At 53.0% G+C, this 17,646-nt stretch overlaps 4 protein-coding genes across 4 annotated transcripts; 3 read left to right on the forward strand and 1 right to left on the reverse strand.

Moving 5' to 3' along the window:
• Positions 1 to 437: 437 nt before the first annotated feature.
• Positions 438 to 1,608, forward strand: ACET3X_006578 (uncharacterized protein; the record flags this gene model as incomplete). Its single annotated transcript, XM_069452723.1, has 3 exons — positions 438 to 591; positions 642 to 1,103; positions 1,154 to 1,608. The coding sequence occupies 3 exons, from the start codon at positions 438 to 440 to the stop codon at positions 1,606 to 1,608; spliced, it is 1,071 nt and encodes a 356-aa protein (XP_069305346.1).
• A 1,487-nt stretch (positions 1,609 to 3,095) lies between these two features.
• ACET3X_006579 (uncharacterized protein) lies at positions 3,096 to 3,912 on the reverse strand (the record flags this gene model as incomplete). Its single annotated transcript, XM_069452725.1, has 2 exons — positions 3,096 to 3,803; positions 3,853 to 3,912. The coding sequence occupies 2 exons, from the start codon at positions 3,910 to 3,912 to the stop codon at positions 3,096 to 3,098; spliced, it is 768 nt and encodes a 255-aa protein (XP_069305347.1).
• Positions 3,913 to 4,404: 492 nt separating this feature from the next.
• On the forward strand, positions 4,405 to 11,941 carry ACET3X_006580 (uncharacterized protein; the record flags this gene model as incomplete). Its single annotated transcript, XM_069452726.1, has 10 exons — positions 4,405 to 4,614; positions 4,664 to 6,664; positions 6,713 to 7,075; positions 7,968 to 8,159; positions 8,241 to 8,286; positions 8,335 to 8,390; positions 8,438 to 8,864; positions 8,911 to 10,951; positions 11,000 to 11,547; positions 11,601 to 11,941. The coding sequence occupies 10 exons, from the start codon at positions 4,405 to 4,407 to the stop codon at positions 11,939 to 11,941; spliced, it is 6,225 nt and encodes a 2,074-aa protein (XP_069305348.1).
• Positions 11,942 to 13,725: 1,784 nt separating this feature from the next.
• On the forward strand, positions 13,726 to 16,821 carry ACET3X_006581 (uncharacterized protein; the record flags this gene model as incomplete). The annotated part of the gene is made up of 4 exons (XM_069452727.1): positions 13,726 to 13,965; positions 14,264 to 14,389; positions 14,437 to 16,715; positions 16,773 to 16,821. The coding sequence occupies 4 exons, from the start codon at positions 13,726 to 13,728 to the stop codon at positions 16,819 to 16,821; spliced, it is 2,694 nt and encodes an 897-aa protein (XP_069305349.1).
• Between the last annotated feature and the right edge of the window lie 825 nt (positions 16,822 to 17,646).

Consider the following 17,646-nt stretch of genomic DNA (forward strand, 5'->3'; position numbering starts at 1 on the left):
CCTTACCAGATAGGTGGCGAGCATCCCGGAGAGTCTCCATAACAGGCTACCTTCTCAGGCAACCCGTCGCCTCGATGACCATCGCTAAGACGCCTGTCATTGATTGCACCTTCTCAACGCCCATTGTGCTGTCGGCTCATCGCCAATAATGATCTGGCGCAAAAGGGGTCTCGGTGGGTTTTGTGCATGTGCCAGATTTCCTAAGCATTCCCCAGCTTTTGACGTCTTCAAGGTGTGCTTTCCCCGCATCCTCCGCCTTTTTACCTTATTCGGGTCATTCTTGGTATCTCTTCAATCTCCTACTTATTTCGCGTGTGAAACCCAGCGGGTCTGTCCCCTGGAGAGTCCACAGGCGGCCTTAATCGTCATCAACCGGTGGGCGGCAGATTTATCGAACTGTACAACACCATCTTTACACCTAACACAACGCTTGCAATATGGACGACAAGACTTCCGGACAGACACGGACAGAATATGTGTACACTACGCCCCAGAAAAAAGGTGGCGTAATCAACAAGCTGTACCCACCAGGGCCAACGCCAGGCGCAAAAGGACGCATGAAGAACCACTGTAGAAAATTCTGGTGGTGTGGTAAGTGTGCTCTAGTGCCCTCGATTTACTTTCTGTTTACATTACTTCAGATTGTCTGGTACTCGTGGTCATTGTCTTGGTCATTGTTTTGCCAATCATATTCGTCGGTGTGCCGAACAAGGCACAGCATGAGATCAACTCCTCGACGCTCGAAGTTACTTCACAAGAAGTGACGAATCCACAAGCCGATGGTATACATCTAAAGATCGACAATGTCATCAGGAGTGATAGCAGTTTCCACCCTAAGATCGATGCCTTTCGCGCCGGTCTGTCGCTGGAAGGCCAGGAGCCTTTCCTGTACATTGATATACCGGAGGTGAAATCCGAAGCAGAAACGCGTATTACTGTTGAGCAGGATGTCAAGTTCGCGAATGCAGATGCGTTTTCGAACTATACTCGGGCTGTTCTAGATGCCGAGACATTTGAAATCTACCTTGACGGCAAGACGACTATTCATCTCTCTGGCCTACCATCCATGGACGTCGATTACAACAAGGTGGTCACAATGAAAGGTATGCCTCACATGAACACATGTTGAACGATAGTCTTAACGTCTTCACAGGACTAAACAAGCTTTCTGGGCTTAACATATCCGACGTTCGCATTCTTTCCGGCAAAGACGAAATTCTGTCAGATGGCTCCAATCTCATTGCCAACGTCAGCATCCCCAATCCCTCTGTCATGACCCTTGACCTAGGCAACATCACCATGAATCTCGCCGTCGATGGCACTGCGATCGGCTACGCCCTCATTCCAAATCTCTTCCTCACGCCCGGCGACAATAAATTCCCTCTACAAAGCCACGTCGAACAGCTCACTATCCTAGGGCTGATCCAAAACAAATACAACAACGGTGTGCTGCCAATCGAGATTGTGGGCAACTCGAGTGTGAAGGATGGCCTGCACCTGAAGTACTACGAAGATGCGATTAAGAGTAATACCATTAAGCTGGATTTGGATGTTGGGCCGGCGTTGGCTGGTATTGGCATCAACATCACTAGCTTTGGATCTCCGTAGATCGCCTCAGATCTTTGCAATATCTTTGGACTTCGCTTCCCAATGTCACCTGGGGTAAGCTGAGTAAATGTTGGAGGAGCGCTGGTCTAACAGCAGAGCTCGAAAAGTTTGTGTCCGTGGACGGTGTAGCGGTTAATGTATGATACCTAGTTGTTGCAACAAATAATACTGGTAACGGAGCTGCAAGAAATAGGTTGTGACTTCACGCTCGTTCTCCGGTTCTTATTTGTACGTCACGCATAGCAGTACTGTTTGGTGACCTTCGGTAAGGGATATGGAACAGGCGAGCGGGAGCGAGGCTTGTATACTCTGCAGGTGCGGTGAACGATTTGGTAGCGAGGCAAAGATTTTCCTTGACAACGACTATAATATATTACCATCGTCATCAGCTCACATCTTTCTTTTCATTCTCTGTGATTGCCCTCATTATTCCACCTGATCGGTCCCTGACTTTCACTTCCTTGATGCAGCACTGAACCACCGTCTCACGCCTCAGCCCAGATCTATGAAGCCTCTCAACCGTCAATTTCCCATTCATCAGCAAAGAAGTCTATAATGTTCCTTGCTGCCCGCGGGCCCACTGCGCCTTCCAGTATCTCCATACAACCCGCCGCACCAGATGCAGCACCCAGTGCTAGTACCACAAGTTCCCTCAGACTACCCACAACGTCACTTAGAGCAATGGCCTGCGCTTCGTTCAATGGCTGCTCAATTGTGCAGTAAGGGAGTAGGTCGTTGACTGCATGGCCCATGGTACGAGCTGGTTGGCGAGGCGGCGGCACGGAAGCTACGTTGTGAGATGGAAGCGGGATTCGGGCCTGGTGTTGTTGATGAGGGTAGAGCTGAGTGCCATGCTGAATGTGACCGATTGCGGTGTTGGCCATGCGCGAACAATGGCCGGTTGTACCGTTCCAGTGTGCAGAGGCGACAGCGTTGATAGGATGGGTAGTGGCGTCTGATGGATACACGTTTGCGATGGCGGAGCGCTCTCTCACACCTGGGACAAATGTGGTCTTGTTGGTGTAATTTGGAATATTCATGTTGGGCGTAGGCGCAATGTGGGTGGTGTTGATTGTCATAGACGTGGCGTTGAAATGCGTCAGTTTACGTGGCCGCGAGAGATTTGAGACGTGTGCGCTCGTTGTATGTGTAATCATCCGTGATGCTGTGGAGCTAAGCATTTTGTTGTGGAAGGCACGTAGCCAGAGACAGAAAGAGCGACTAGGGCGTATGAATCGACCACAATAGAGGCAATTCATGGATGACAGAAGACTATCTGAGGTGTCTTGTTTGGAAGTGACCCATCCTTGATACATCCATATCATGCGTCATAAATTACAAACAGCGGAGGAGAGTGAACCATATGCGTCTATTATGCCGAAAGGGTATCGTGAGAGGAGATGATCGCAACGAGGCTTTTTATAAATCACAACAAGTTGAGCCTCGAGGCTCGACCTGAATGATAAGGAACGTCGGGCTGCGAGTATTTACGCTTCCCGGGTATACATTCCTAAATCCTTGTGCTGAGTTGGTTGTGCTGTAGGCGCCCCGTTCGCTGTTTGCGCAGCATCGCTCTGAGCCTCGACAGGCGCCGGCTTCGCCTCAGTGCTTACAGCCTCAGTTTTGTTGTCCTCCTTCTTCCCCGTGCCCTTCCAGAACCCCAGTAACTTTGATGATACGGGTTCTGTGTGTTTCGCCTTGAACTCTTCAAACTCTGCCTTGACTGCCTTGAGCTCAGCCTGAACCTCTTCCAAATCCTCCCTTATATCGTCTCTGGCATTCCGGGCCTTTCTTCTCTGCCGCCATTGCTCAACAAGAATCACAGCAATACCGACAGCGAATATAAAAGTTTCAGCGGCGAAGTTGGCGCCCATCTCGATGGCCTTTTGTTCGGACAGAGGTCGTATGCGTGGCTTAATCCTCTCCTCGGTCTTCTTCTTGATCGCATCTCGCTCCTTCTCTGTGAGAGCTTCTTCTGCCTTCATTTCCTCTTCGGTGAGAACCGTGGGGGCGGCTGCTTTTTTGCGCGCAGCCTCTGCTAAGGCGACTTCTTTCTTGATTTGCCTGTCTATGACAGCGGGGTCCTGCAGAAGGCCGAGACGCATGCGCATATCCACGCGATGCAGGCCTTGGGCGAATTTGACGCATATTCGACGAAAGCGGTCGTGTTCGTGGGCATTGCGTTTGATGGCGTTCTGGACGGTGTTAGATAGGGCTACACATGTCGGACGCTAACAGACATACCGCTACGGGCTTTGCGAGAGTCCGGACGAACAGCGACGTAACCTTGAGCGTGAGAGACATGGTCGGTTACGAGAGCGTTTCGGAAGGCTATGGGGAGGTGTGGGGGTGATTGACCGGCGGGCGGCTGTTCATTTCACGCCTCATACGAATAAACGCATGTAAAGAGGTGTACAGCGGTTCGTGGTGAGATTAACGGTGGTGTTGAGCATAGTTGCAGGTTCGATGTTCAATTGGATGCTGCCTTGGGCTGGCCGGAGACCCACCGACGGCAATGGCTTTTGAGGGCGGGACTAGCATCTCAGCGAACAACGCGGGACGCATGACGAGATGCATGGCCAGCTCACAGTACTAATTCGAAACCGTCTTGGTACGTCCTGCACCATCTCGAGTGCAAGTTTGTGCAAGCCCGCGTGCATCGAGCGGACTGTGCCGGGCACCGATTGGCCCGACAGCCCTAGCAACGACGCTAAGCTGGCCCTTGTTTACATGCCATCAACACTCTGCGACCTTGTTCTCGATCTCACCATTTCTCCATTTACCACCACCACGCCAATGTCTGCCTCGTCGATACACGCAGATGCCCCGCCGGCCGTGGTTCAGGACCCGGAGGGACTCCAATATGAAACGGGAGTACAGCTCGGCAAAGGCGGCTTCGCCATCTGCCACCGCGCGAAGCTGCTGGGTCACGAGCATCTCGGAAGCTCTACAGTCGCTTTGAAGATTGTCAAATCTAAAATGGAGCCGCCCAAGCTGGCGCAAAAGGTACAGGGAGCCTGGACAGCGTAGACCCATGTTTGCTGACGCGCCTCAGTTTGTTACGGAACTACAGATCCACTCGAAGCTATCCCATCCCAACATCGTCGAGTTCTTCCGCGCCTTTTCTTTCGAATCTAGCACCTATGTTGTCCTGGAGCTGTGCGAAAACGGTTCCCTTGCCGATGCGATCAAGAAGCGCAAATATTTCACCATGCCTGAGATTAGGCGATTCATGATCCAAACATGCGGCGCAATCAAATACCTACACCAACGGAACATCGTACACCGCGACCTGAAGACTGGAAACCTCTTCCTCGACCGCGACATGAACGTCAAAGTCGGCGATTTTGGTCTTGCTGCGCTATTGGTGTCACAGAGCGACTATGGGGCGATCCGTCGAACAACCATGTGCGGCACACCCAACTACCTTGCCCCAGAGGTCTTGGAGAAGACAGGAAAGGGCCACGACGAGAAGGTTGACCTGTGGGCAATTGGCATCATGATGTACACTCTGGCCGTCGGAAGAGCGCCATTCCATGCCGCCAAGCGCGAGGACATTTACCGGAAGTTGAAGGCTCGCGAATACACCTGGCCAGACCTGGCCAGGTTTGCCAACGAGATCACTGACGACCTTCGCGACATCGTTTCGCTATTGCTGGTGCACGAAGACGAGCGACCGACCCCCGACCAGATCGTTGCACACCCATTCTTCAAACTGGGCTACATTCCGCTAGAGCTAGACAGCGGATGCACCTCCCGTGTACCCAAGTGGCCCAAGAACCGACCGCCGACAGCATCGACCATCAGACGTGGATATACTGAGGAGTGGTGGCAGCTTTGCAAGTCTTCCTCTGTCGGTGAGTACGAACAAGGAAAAGCATTCGGAACCTACGGCCGCAGGACGAACAAGACTGTCGCGAGAGACTGCCAAAAGGAGATTGAAGCTGGCAAGCAGCCCAACATACCCTTCTCCAAGGACGTCGTATACGTACCTTTCCCTGCCCGTGTGCAATGGCCGCATCTTCCAACGGGAGGACTCAGTGAGATATCGGAAGAGAAGGAGTCGTCGCTAGAAAGTCAAGCACTCTCAGAAACTACCGGAAACGAGCGGACAAAGAGTCGTGCGGTTAGGGCTCCAAGACGAGAGCAACAGCCACTGCAGACATTAAAAGAAAACGTAGAGCCGGTACAGGAGCCCGAGCCCGCGCACAGAATACTCGACAAACAGCCGACCCGATTGAGAGCAGCCCGCAAGATCTCGAACCCTGGCCGAGTTACTGCAAACACGGCTTCCGCGCCAGCTCCTCTACGTGTCCCTCGAGAGGCACGAACCTCCACGCGAGCACGAACAGCGAAAGAGACCGCAAAAGAAGCACCAAAGACAACATCAAATGGACTCCCCGATCTCCCGCCTCTACGAGTCAGCAAGACGAGTGTTGGAGAGAGCGATAAGCCAGAATCAGCGACTCAAGCAACGTCGACCAAAGGTGCCGCTCGTTATCGAACCATTAGCAATGACATGCCCGCCACTGATCCGGTGACTGTTTTGGCGCGCCTGATGACATTCCGAGATAATCTTGAGAGAGCTCTCGACAAGAAGCCTACAAAGTCGAGGAGAGACCAACCGCCGCAGTTGCCGTTTGTTGCAAAATGGGTAGACTACAGCCGCAGGTATGGAGTAGGTTACGTCCTCAACGATGGTAGTATTGGAACTCTGCTCTCAGCAGAGGAGCAGTACCCGGTCACCATTGCCTTTGCCACAGACGGATACAACCATCTACGGAAGGCGGGCGGCAACCGAGAGCTCGCCAAAAGCGTTGCACTGAACTACTACACAACCGTCAAGAAGGACCGGGGACTGTCGCAGATCGAGGTACTAGAGGCGCGGCGGATTGAGGAGATTCGAACGGTTTGGCACAAGTTTGGAAAATACATGTGTGCAACATTTGGTGACGAAGAAAAGCCGCTCAGGAAAGATCCCCGCGTGAACTTTGTTCGGTTCTATCAACGTCTGGGTAACGTAGGGATCTGGGGTTTTGATGATGGCTCCTTCCAAGTAAGTGCTTCTGATACATACACCAAAGCTCATCTAACAGTCGCCCAGTTCAACTTTCCTGATCATACTAAGCTCGTTCTATCGTCAGACGCGGGCTACGGACACTTCCTATGCCTGCCACTCGATGCAACGTCCCTCCTCGAAGAGACTGGAAACGTGCCATGGAAGCACGTCAAAGCTCGAGCACATCTGCGAGGCTCACTGCAACAGCTCCTGTACGGCTCAGCCGACAAGGAGGACAGTTACAAAGAGCTTACGGAGGGCAATCTCCTCCGCGCAAAGATCGAATTCATCTACGCTGTGGTCTCGGAATGGTGTCAAGAGGGAGGATTGGGCTGCCTCGTGGATCCCAAAGTGTACTCTTGGGGCGGCCCCCAACTGGAAGAGTCCAAGCGCTTGGACTGGGCGAGTGTTGGGCGTTTTGGCGGTGATGTTTTCTCATGATGATTGAATGACCAGCTTAAAGCTAAAGCGATGGCGTTTGCGGGATTTGGGGTATTTTTATTAGGCACTGGGCATTTCCATGGCGTCTATGCTACTGAGCAGTGCTGTTCGCTTTGGTACGAACACTCATTCATGACGGACTGCATGTTGGCGCAATTCCTCGCAGCGATAACCTTGAATACGATTGAACACGCAACTGGTCGCGAACACCACAATATTGGTGCCTAATGCTCAAGAGTGTGACACGTCACGAGAGGTTAAGCGTACGCGGCAGACTCGGGCTGTCCTTGTGTTGCGCCTCGACTGCGACAGTGATTGATGCGGAAGCTGGGCCGAGCCTGGATGGGTCACCGCGACGATGACAGAACGATGCAGCAACGTGAGGTTCGGCGGTGATACCGGAAGCAATGCGATGATGATGATGAATAACAATCTTACTCGTGCAAGCCGGCAGGCAATGTAGGTGAGGTAAGATTACGATGATATTCCAGCCGCCGGCGCGGCAGCGTACGCGTACTTCGTACTGGAATAGCTGTGGCTGTGCGGAATGGGGCGAGTACCCATTCCGAAGCGCCCGATTCCACGTCCAGGGCTCTGACGTTGGCCAGTCTTCAACAACCGCATTGCAGCCATCCTTAGACACCCACACCTTGGAGCGGCTGCCCTCCCCATAGCGACCTTACCTGGCTTTGCCGTCTATTGCTTGAATATTTGGCTGCATCCAGGACTCAGCAGCATACTCGCTACCCCACTGGCCGGCTTGAGCTACAGGTCCCAGCTCGACGTCGGGCACCAATCATGGTGAGAGGCAGAGGCACTTGGAGAGAGGAATACATGTACTCATACATTTCTTGTGTAGGGCAAAACCAACCGCGCCGCGCGCAAGGCCGGAGGAGGCGCCCAGCCAAAGGCCCAGTTCGCAACCAAGGCCGTCTTCGAAACCACCAAGAAGAAGGAAGTCGGTGTATCGGATCTCACCCTGATTAGCAAGGTTTCCAACGAGGCCATCAACGAAAACCTGAAGAAGCGATTCGAAAATGGCGAGATATACGTGCGTCGACCCGCTTGCGCCAGCCCCGCGTCGCACACATGTGTACCGATACAGTAGGACAACGACTGACTATGGGCGCAGACATATATTGGACACGTGTTGGTGTCGGTCAACCCGTTCCGCGACTGTACGTAAGAGCATGTGCGCCTGCGAGGGGGATGCTGACAAGTGGCAGTGGGCATATACACCGACCAAGTGCTGGAGAGCTACAAGGGCAAGAATAGGCTGGAGGTGCGGTGCATGGCGCTCGACCACCACGCAGAGCTAACGAGACACAGGTGCCCCCTCACGTCTTCGCAATCGCCGAGTCTGCCTACTACAACATGAACGCATACAAGGAGAATCAATGTGTCATCATTTCTGGCGAATCAGGAGCGGGAAAGACGGAAGCAGCGAAGCGACTTATGCAGTACATCGCCAACGTCTCAGGAGGCAGCAACTCGTCTATCCAAGAGATCAAGGACATGGTGCTGGCCACCAACCCTCTACTGGAATCCTTTGGAAACGCAAAGACGCTGAGAAACAACAACTCGTCGCGGTTCGGAAAATACCTCGAGATCCACTTCAATGCGCAGGGAGAGCCAGTGGGAGCAAACATCAACAACTACCTACTCGAGAAGACGCGAGTGACTGGCCAGATCACAAATGAGCGCAACTTCCATATCTTCTACCAGTTCACAAAAGCCGCATCCTCGCAATACAGAGGTATACCAAACCCGAGTAGATTCTTGACTTGTGCTGACACCAACAGAAATTTTCGGTCTACAACAACCGCAAGCCTACCTATACACGAGCAAATCCAAATGCTTCGACGTTCCAGGAATCGACGATCATGCCGAGTTCGACGACACGCTGAATGCCATGAAGGTCATTGGACTACCACAGGCTGAGCAGGACAATATCTTCCGGATGCTTGCAGCAATTCTGTGGCTAGGAAACGTAACGTTCCGCGAGGACGATTCAGGCAACGCAGCCATTGTGGACCAGTCTGTCGTAGATTTCGTGGCCTATCTCCTCGAAGTAGACTCGGCGCATGTCAACAAAGCCCTTACCATCCGTGTTATGGAGACGAGTAGAGGAGGACGACGAGGCTCCGTATATGACGTGCCGCTAAACTGCGCGCAAGCGGGCGCAGTCCGCGACGCACTTTCAAAGGGAATCTACTTCAACCTTTTTGACTGGATTGTGGAACGCGTCAATGTCTCCTTGAAGGCCCGAGGCGCGACCGCCCAGTCCATTGGTATTCTCGACATTTACGGTTTCGAAATCTTCGAAAAGAACAGCTTCGAGCAGTTATGCATCAACTACGTCAACGAGAAACTACAACAGATCTTTATCCAATTGACGCTCAAGGCGGAGCAAGAAGAGTATGAGCGCGAGCAGATCAAGTGGACACCCATCAAGTATTTCGATAACAAGATTGTGTGCGATTTGATCGAGGAGAAGCGGCCACCGGGTGTTTTTGCTGCCCTGAACGACGCTTGTGCAACAGCCCATGCCGACCCAACTGCCGCGGATCAAACTTTCGTCCAGAGACTCAACGCTCTATCGTCGAACCCTAACTTCACGCCTCGTCAGGGCCAGTTTGTCATCAAGCACTATGCTGGTGAGGTCTCGTACGCGATTGACGGCATGACCGACAAGAACAAAGACCAACTGCTCAAGGACCTGCTAAACCTGCTCCAGCAAAGTAGCAACACTTTTGTACATACGCTCTTCCCGAACCAGGTAGACCAGGATAACAGGCGGCGACCCCCGACGGCTGGAGATAAGATCAAAGCCTCTGCGAATGACCTGGTAACGACGCTGATGCAAGCTCGTCCGTCCTACATCCGTACCATCAAGCCCAACGAGAACAAGTCGCCTAAGGAATTCACCGATGCCAATGTACTTCATCAGGTCAAATACTTGGGTCTCCAAGAGAACGTGCGCATTCGAAGAGCTGGATTCGCATCACGTCAAACCTTCGACAAGTTCGTGGAGCGATTCTTCTTGTTGTCACCGAAGTGTTCATACGCCGGAGAGTACACTTGGACCGGAGACTACGAGACTGGAGCGAAACAGATCTTGAAGGATACCAACATCCCGGCGGAGGAATTCCAGATCGGTACAACAAAGGTGTTCATCAAGACACCCGAGACGTTGTTCGCCTTGGAGACAATGCGCGACAAATACTGGCACAACATGGCTATTCGCATTCAACGTGCATGGAGAAACTACCTGCGATACCGAACAGAGTGCGCCGTACGCATCCAGCGGTTCTGGCGAAAGCTCAACGGAGGCAAAGAATTCATCGAGTGGCGGGACCAAGGGCACAAGATCCTCCAAGGCCGCAAAGAACGCAGGTCCTATAGTTTGATTGGTTCCCGAAGATTCATGGGCGACTATCTCGGTATTGGAAACAAAGGTGGTCCTGGTGAGGTCATTGCTGGCGCCATTGGTATAGCCTCGGATGAGGAGGTACCATTCTCGTGTAGAGCGGAGGTGCTTGTCTCGAAACTTGGTCGATCAAGTAAACCAGAAGCTCGCATGCTGATCCTGACAAAGAAGAACGTCTACCTTGTCAAGCAGGTCATGGTGAATCGCCAAGTTCAGATTCAGGCCGAGAGGACGATACCCGTTGGCGCCATCAAGATGGTTAGTTGTTCGACACTCAAGGACGACTGGTTTTCGATCGGTGCCGGGTCACCCACTGAGCCTGATCCACTCGTGAACTGCGTTTTCAAGACCGAGTTCTTCACCCAGCTGACGAACGTACTGCGAGGTTCACTGACACTTCAAATAGCCGAGACGTAAGTAACACGGTTCATTTGCATGTGAACATAGCTGACACACAGTAGCATCCAGTACAACAAGAAGCCTGGCAAACCAGCCCAAGTCAAGGTTGTCAAAGATCCTGCAGTGCCGAGAGACGACCTGTACAAAAGTGGCACCATCCACACCGGACCAGGACAGCCACCAAACTCCGTTTCTAAGCCCACACCAAAAGGCAAGCAGATCGCGGCGAAGCCCATCACAAAGGGCAAGCTGTTGCGGCCCGGTGGCCCTGGCGGAGGTCCCTCGAAGCTTGCCTCTCGTCCAGCACAACCGAGAGCCGTGCCCACGCCTGCCGCCGCGCAACCAAGAGCTGTACCTCAACCAGAAGTGTCGCAAGCCAGACCCGTTCCGGCACCAGTCGCTGCGTTGTCGAATGGCATGGGTTCTCATGCGCGTACCGCGTCAGCCGGTTCATCACGCACCCCTCCTCCGCCTCCTCCGCCGCCGCCCGCGCCAGCTCAATCACAAGAGCCTCGGTACAAGGCGCTGTATGACTTTGCAGGTCAGAGCGCTGGAGAGCTAAGTCTCGGGAAAGACGAAATCATCCTGGTCACGCAGAAGGAGGGCAATGGTGCGTACACTCTGATCTACGGATGAATTGACATACTAACGAATGTGTGACAGGTTGGTGGCTAGCATCCCGTCTCGACAAGTCCGCTTCCGGTTGGGCACCTTCTGCGTATCTTGAGGAAGTCGTCCAACGTACTGTCGCTCCGCCTCCACCTCCAGCGCCACCCGCTCGCCCTGTGAACGGCAAAGCCAAGCCTCCAGCTCCGCCTGCCAAACGCCCTGCTGCTAGAAAGGCTGTCAACGGTGACTCTGGACGGGATAGTGGGTACAGTGGGAGTGGAGGTAGCACGATGGAGAGCGCAAGAGATAGCAGTGGCAGCATCGCTGGTGGACTAGCGGAGGCGCTTAGACAGCGACAGGCTGCTATGCATGGAAAGAAGCAGGACGATTGGTAGATTCAAACCAAATGCATCACTAGAGATGCCAATGCGGAGAATAGAGGACTACGTTGAAAACCCCTTTGATCAATGGATGAGCAATCCTTTGGAGCGAAAGTTTACAGCGGTTGCTTGATTATGTCGATTCCGTGATCACGGTGACAATCTTGACTGTGCACTACCGCCTCATACAAAAGACGTCAGAGTGCACTCCGCCGGTCTTGCTACGTACATCGATGCTGTTCAACACTTGGCCCAGTATTGTCAAGGACCCTGCTAATAATATGCTGCATACTGGCCAGTATGCTCTAGAATCATTGCCTCGATATATTGATACACCGCGATACTCTCATCGTATCGCAGGGTACGGTCACATGTGAACTCGGATATAGGGAAGCTCAGTATTATTGCGACTGAGGAGTCGGAAAGGGTGATGCGGACCACGCTTCCGAAGTCACCTGCCAGAGATGGCCTTTCCAACACCAGCAGAACACAACCGGTGCAGCTCAACGAAGTACTTGCTGGTACCGGCTGTTGGCGCCTGTCAAATCGCAATGCGATTGCAATAAAGTGCTATACCTAGTATCTTTTCATTTGCTACCCCTCCGGCAATGTCCCGACGTATTCATTCCTGTGTCAAGTGCCAAATATGCGCGTGTTGGTAGCCGACCTCGACAATAGTGTCTGGATAGATTTGGAGCCTGACCAGGATATGTATCTACAGATGAAAGCGCGGTCAAGATAACCAGGCTTTGCGACAATCTTGGTCGCTTGGAAATCAATCACGGAATCTTGCGCACGTGCTGCGTTGGTGGGGTAAGGGCCATTGACATCCAGACGTTTCCATTCCGACTCTCCGGTCTGGTCGTTGCTTTCAAATTTCCGCTTACTTCGATCAACTACAACTAACGGTCGCTTGACCCGGGAGGATACTTGGTCAGCGTGATATGCACGCCAGGATGCAGACGGTTCACTGGCCCGGGTTCCCGCTAACATACCCGCCTCTCGGGCCGCGACAACCTCACTACGAAATTTCCCACCACTGATTGGTATGCAACTGCTTTGTATCATCCTCTGACTGCCTAATCTGCTCTTCGGAAGCTGCTCAACTACCACTTAGACTAGCCTCGGAAGTCGAGGTCCGCCGTGTCTACCGTCCAACAAAGAAGGCGGCGAATAAGGCCCCACGCTGCTTACCCCAGGAGAAGAATGTCTCGCTGAGCAGCATCCACTTGCATGTCTGGTCTACGTGTCCTGCCATTGTACTTGCACGGTGCGTCTGGCTCTTTCCTGCTGACAATCTGCAGCATGGTGGAGAAGTAGGCATGGCTATCATACTCTTTCGCGTTATCCTCGGCTTTCGCCACAAGGAGCCGTCATGACGGATCTAGATTGAGGTCACACATGAGCCTCCCTCCTGGCGATAGATCGAGACGGGCGCGTTAACTTCGGTTGATTGTCCCCCGCCGACCAATAATACTTACCTTGTAGATCTGAGACGACGTGCCTGCGAGCCGTGGCTAGGATAAGGCTTGTTTCCAATAGACCCGGTACTCGAGCGCTTTGTCTGGGTCCATGCGTCGAGAGAGAGAATCGTTACCAGCGCTGCGCAAGTACTAAAGGATGACAATCTACTTCGATTGACTGCCTCCGAGTCTGCTGCATCTCGAGCTTGTCATCCTTCTCTCGCTTACGTCTTCTTTCAATCCATCCTTCGTTACCGTATCACTTGCAGCGGCAAGAGGCGCGGCAATTCGCTCGACTCCTCCGCGTATTGAATGATTATTTCTGGTTGATCTGCAATGGCTACCATCAACATAGGAAACGCTAGTCCGCCAGAAGATATCAGACCGTACGACATAAAGCACGCGGCTATCCACATCCGACCGGTGACTCTCGATACACCGACATTGACGCCTGCCGCAACACCAGAGGAAGCTTCACCTGCTGAAGAAACAATGGCGGGCAAGAAGATATACTCGATGGAGCGACCGGATGACAAGGCGAGAGAGCTTGCGGCGAAGCTGACTTTGGAAGAAAAGGTACGTTCTCTCTCACTCTCGTGATAGTAACCTCGGAGACTTTGGTGCTCTGCATGGCCAAGCACAATGAAAACCTACGCGAGCTTTTATCAAAATCTTTCTCGAGTATATTCGTACAGGCGCAAATCATTCGCCAGTAGCAAAATTTCGATCTGAATTGTACTCGTGGCAGAAAGCCTAGCGAGATTGGCTTCCAGAATGAATGCCTTCCTTCATTCGCTTAGAACCCCACCTGACCTCGTCAATCTATTTCAAAAGCCGAAGCAGCCTCGGGATGGAGTCGAGCTGACCATTCTAGATCTCATTACTTGCAGGAGCGGACTTTTGGCGGACAGTAGCCATACCCGAGAAGGGCATACCGTCAATCAAGACATCTGACGGGCCCAATGGCGCCCGAGGAGAGTTCTTCACTAACGGCACACCTGTACGCACTCCGGCTTGGCGCTGCTTGTTTCACGCTGACAAAGCCAGGCTGCTCTCTTTCCTTGCGGCATATCCATGGCCTCCACGTGGAACGTGGACATGATCGAGGAGATCGGCCGTCACCTGGGAGAAGAATCGAAGGCACGTGGCGCCCAGGTATTGCTTGCACCCACGGTGTGCATGCATCGGTCTCCTCTTGGTGGCCGCAACTTTGAGTCGTATTCTGAGGATCCTTTCCTGACCGGAAAGCTTGCTGCGTCGTATGTTCGCGGTCTCCAGAGCAAGGGTGTCGCCGCTACAATCAAACATTTCCTTGGCAACGAGCAGGAAACGGAGCGACAAGCGTACGATGCCATCATTGCCGAGAGGCCTTTGCGTGAGATCTATCTAAAGCCCTTCGAGATAGCTGTTCGAGACGCATCACCATGGGCGCTCATGAGTGCTTACAATATGATCAATGGTGTTCACGCTGACGAGTATGAACATTCGATAAAAGAGGTCCTTCGAGGGGAGTGGAAGTGGAATGGTGCGATCATCTCTGACTGGACGGGCACATATGCGACTGCACCGTCAATAAGAGCTGGTGTTGACATTGAGATGCCAGGACCGTCAAAGTGGCGCAAGGTCGACCAAGTCAAGGAGTGTTTGAAGAGTGGTGAGCTGACCCATGGCGATATTGAGGAATCGGCGGCCAGAGTTTTATATCTCGTGGATCGTGTCAAGGGGCTGAACAACATGACGCCTGAGGAGCCCGAGCAGTCCATCAACAATGTTGAGACACGGAACCTTATTCTTCAAGCTGGTATTGAAGGACTGACGCTTCTGAAGAACGAGAACAACGTGCTTCCTATCAAGAACGCGAAGAAGATTGCGATGATTGGGCCAAATGTCAAGCGAGCTATCGCCAGTGGGGGAGGGAGCGCAGGCCTCAATCCCTACTACAATGTTACCCCTTGGCAAGGCCTTCAAAATCGGTTCGATGGCGAGGTTACGTTTGCCCAAGGCTGCGACAGTTCCAAATGGCTACCGCTCGCCTCGCCGTATTGCCGATCCAATGGCGAGATTGGTGTGCGGTTAGAGTACTACAAGGGCGACAGATTCAAGGGCGAGCCGGCGGTCATTCAGCACAAGGTCAGCACAGATCTGTGGTTGTGGGACTCTGCGCCAATGGAGCTTCTTCCGGACTTCTCTTTCAAAGTCAAGACCACACTTACTCCCAAGTCGACCGGGAACCACAGTTTTAGCTTCGCGTCAGTTGGACCAGGACGCATGTTTATCAACGGCGACATCTTCATTGACAATTGGGACTGGACTCAAGAGGGCGAGGCTATGTTTTCTGCTTCAGAGGATGTACTCAAGTCAATCCATCTGGAGGAGGGGAAGCCGGTGGAGATCCTGATTGAGAGCACCAACGAAGTACGGCCCGCAGCGAAAGTTTCAGTCATTGGTCGTCGCCACGACTATGGCGGCTGCCGAATCGGCTACCAAGAGGAGGACAAGATAGATCGTTTGCAAGAAGCTGCTGACGCAGCGCGCGACGCAGATGTCGCTGTAGTGGTTGTGGGACTCGACGCCGAGTGGGAATCGGAGGGGTACGACAGACAAACAATGGATCTTCCGAAGAATGGTTCGCAGGATCGGCTCATAGAAGCTGTCCTTGCTGCCAACCCACGCACCGTCGTCGTCAATCAATCCGGGACGCCTATCACCATGCCGTGGGTACAAAAGGCACCAGCCATCTTACAGGCATGGTACCAAGGCCAAGAAGCCGGGAACGCTCTTGCAGATGTACTACTGGGCAACAGCAGCCCTAGTGGGAAACTGCCGACAACTTTCCCTGTTCGGATCGAAGACAATCCTGCGTACCACAACTGGCCTGGCGAGAACTTGAAGACCGTCTATGGCGAGGGGATTTACGTGGGCTACAGACATTATGAGCGTTCCAAGATCGCACCACTCTTTGCCTTTGGACATGGTCTTACATACACCACTTTCGAATACGGCACACCCAGCGCTAGCACTACCGTGCTCCAAGAGAACGGAGAGATTACTATTACAGTACCAGTCACCAACAGCGGCTCAGTTGCGGCGCATGAGATTGTCCAAGCATACGTCAAAGACATCAAGTCGACACTCCCACGCCCCGAGAAAGAGCTCCAGGCTTTCGGCAAGGTATTCTTGCAGCCCGGCGAAACAAAAGACGTAGTCTTGACGCTGAACAAGTACTCCGTTGGATACTTTGACACAAGTCTTGGGCAGACGGGTGCTTGGATTGCGGAGGAAGGGGAATTTGAAGTGTTGATTGGTGCTAGCAGTGCTGATATCAGGTATGGTCGTCATGTGCTCGATTTATACAGATGTAATTTCACTAACCGACGCTGCAGGTCGAAACTGAGCTTTGAGGTCCAGGAGAGCTCCCAGTGGATCTTCTGATGCAATGGTGGCGTAGTATTGGGGAGGATCTGTCAATGAATACCACGAGTCTTCTTATGCTGGTTGTTCTATGGCGTTTGTGGAGGAGAATGGATGAGCGTCATTGAGGTGATGTCTCAGCGAGCGAAGTCCTGTGCAATGAATACATACTTTTATGCTTTTAACGGGATGCATATCTAGCGTAGAGAGTGAGTCTTTATCAGTGTGAAGATATGTGACACCCCGTAGACGTCCAACTGGGTGGCTTCGGCAGACGGCGCCATTTTGACAAGGCTGCCGGCCGAGTGGGTCGGCAACATGACGCGCTGAGTTTCCTGATTTCTGCCACCGCCTTGCGGGCCGACGATAATCCACACGGTCCCTGAACAAGGCCTTGGATGATCAGAACGCATCAACTCTAGACTGTCCCCACGCTATTGCGCTTTTTGAGCCAACCGAGACTGTCGCGTACATCTCCAGCTTCGTGTAGCACTCTTTCGGCGTTGGGCCCACGCGACTTCGGCAGCCGTACCAGCTACAGCCGCGCTTTTGCTCCTGATCAACAGCGGGCGACCAACTTCTGGAGACGCCACACACAACATCTACCAAGCTTCGCCACACTGCTACAGGCCGTCCATGAGCTCCAGCGGCCTTTAATCCGCTCGAAACACGATAACGCGACGCCCGAACCGGTCACGCAAGCTTCCTTATCGCCGGCGAGCCTGGTAAAGCCGAGGACATGAATCCAGCGCATCGTGACGGGTGGCCGCCATCGCAGGCGGCCGCAGTTGGCCAGGGCCAGCAGCAAACAGAGCAGGGCCAAGGACAGGTTTCGCGGCCTCTGGG

The sequence above is a fragment of the Alternaria dauci genome, chromosome 6 (assembly GCF_042100115.1).
Source record: "Alternaria dauci strain A2016 chromosome 6, whole genome shotgun sequence".
NCBI classification, from domain to species: domain Eukaryota; kingdom Fungi; phylum Ascomycota; class Dothideomycetes; order Pleosporales; family Pleosporaceae; genus Alternaria; species Alternaria dauci.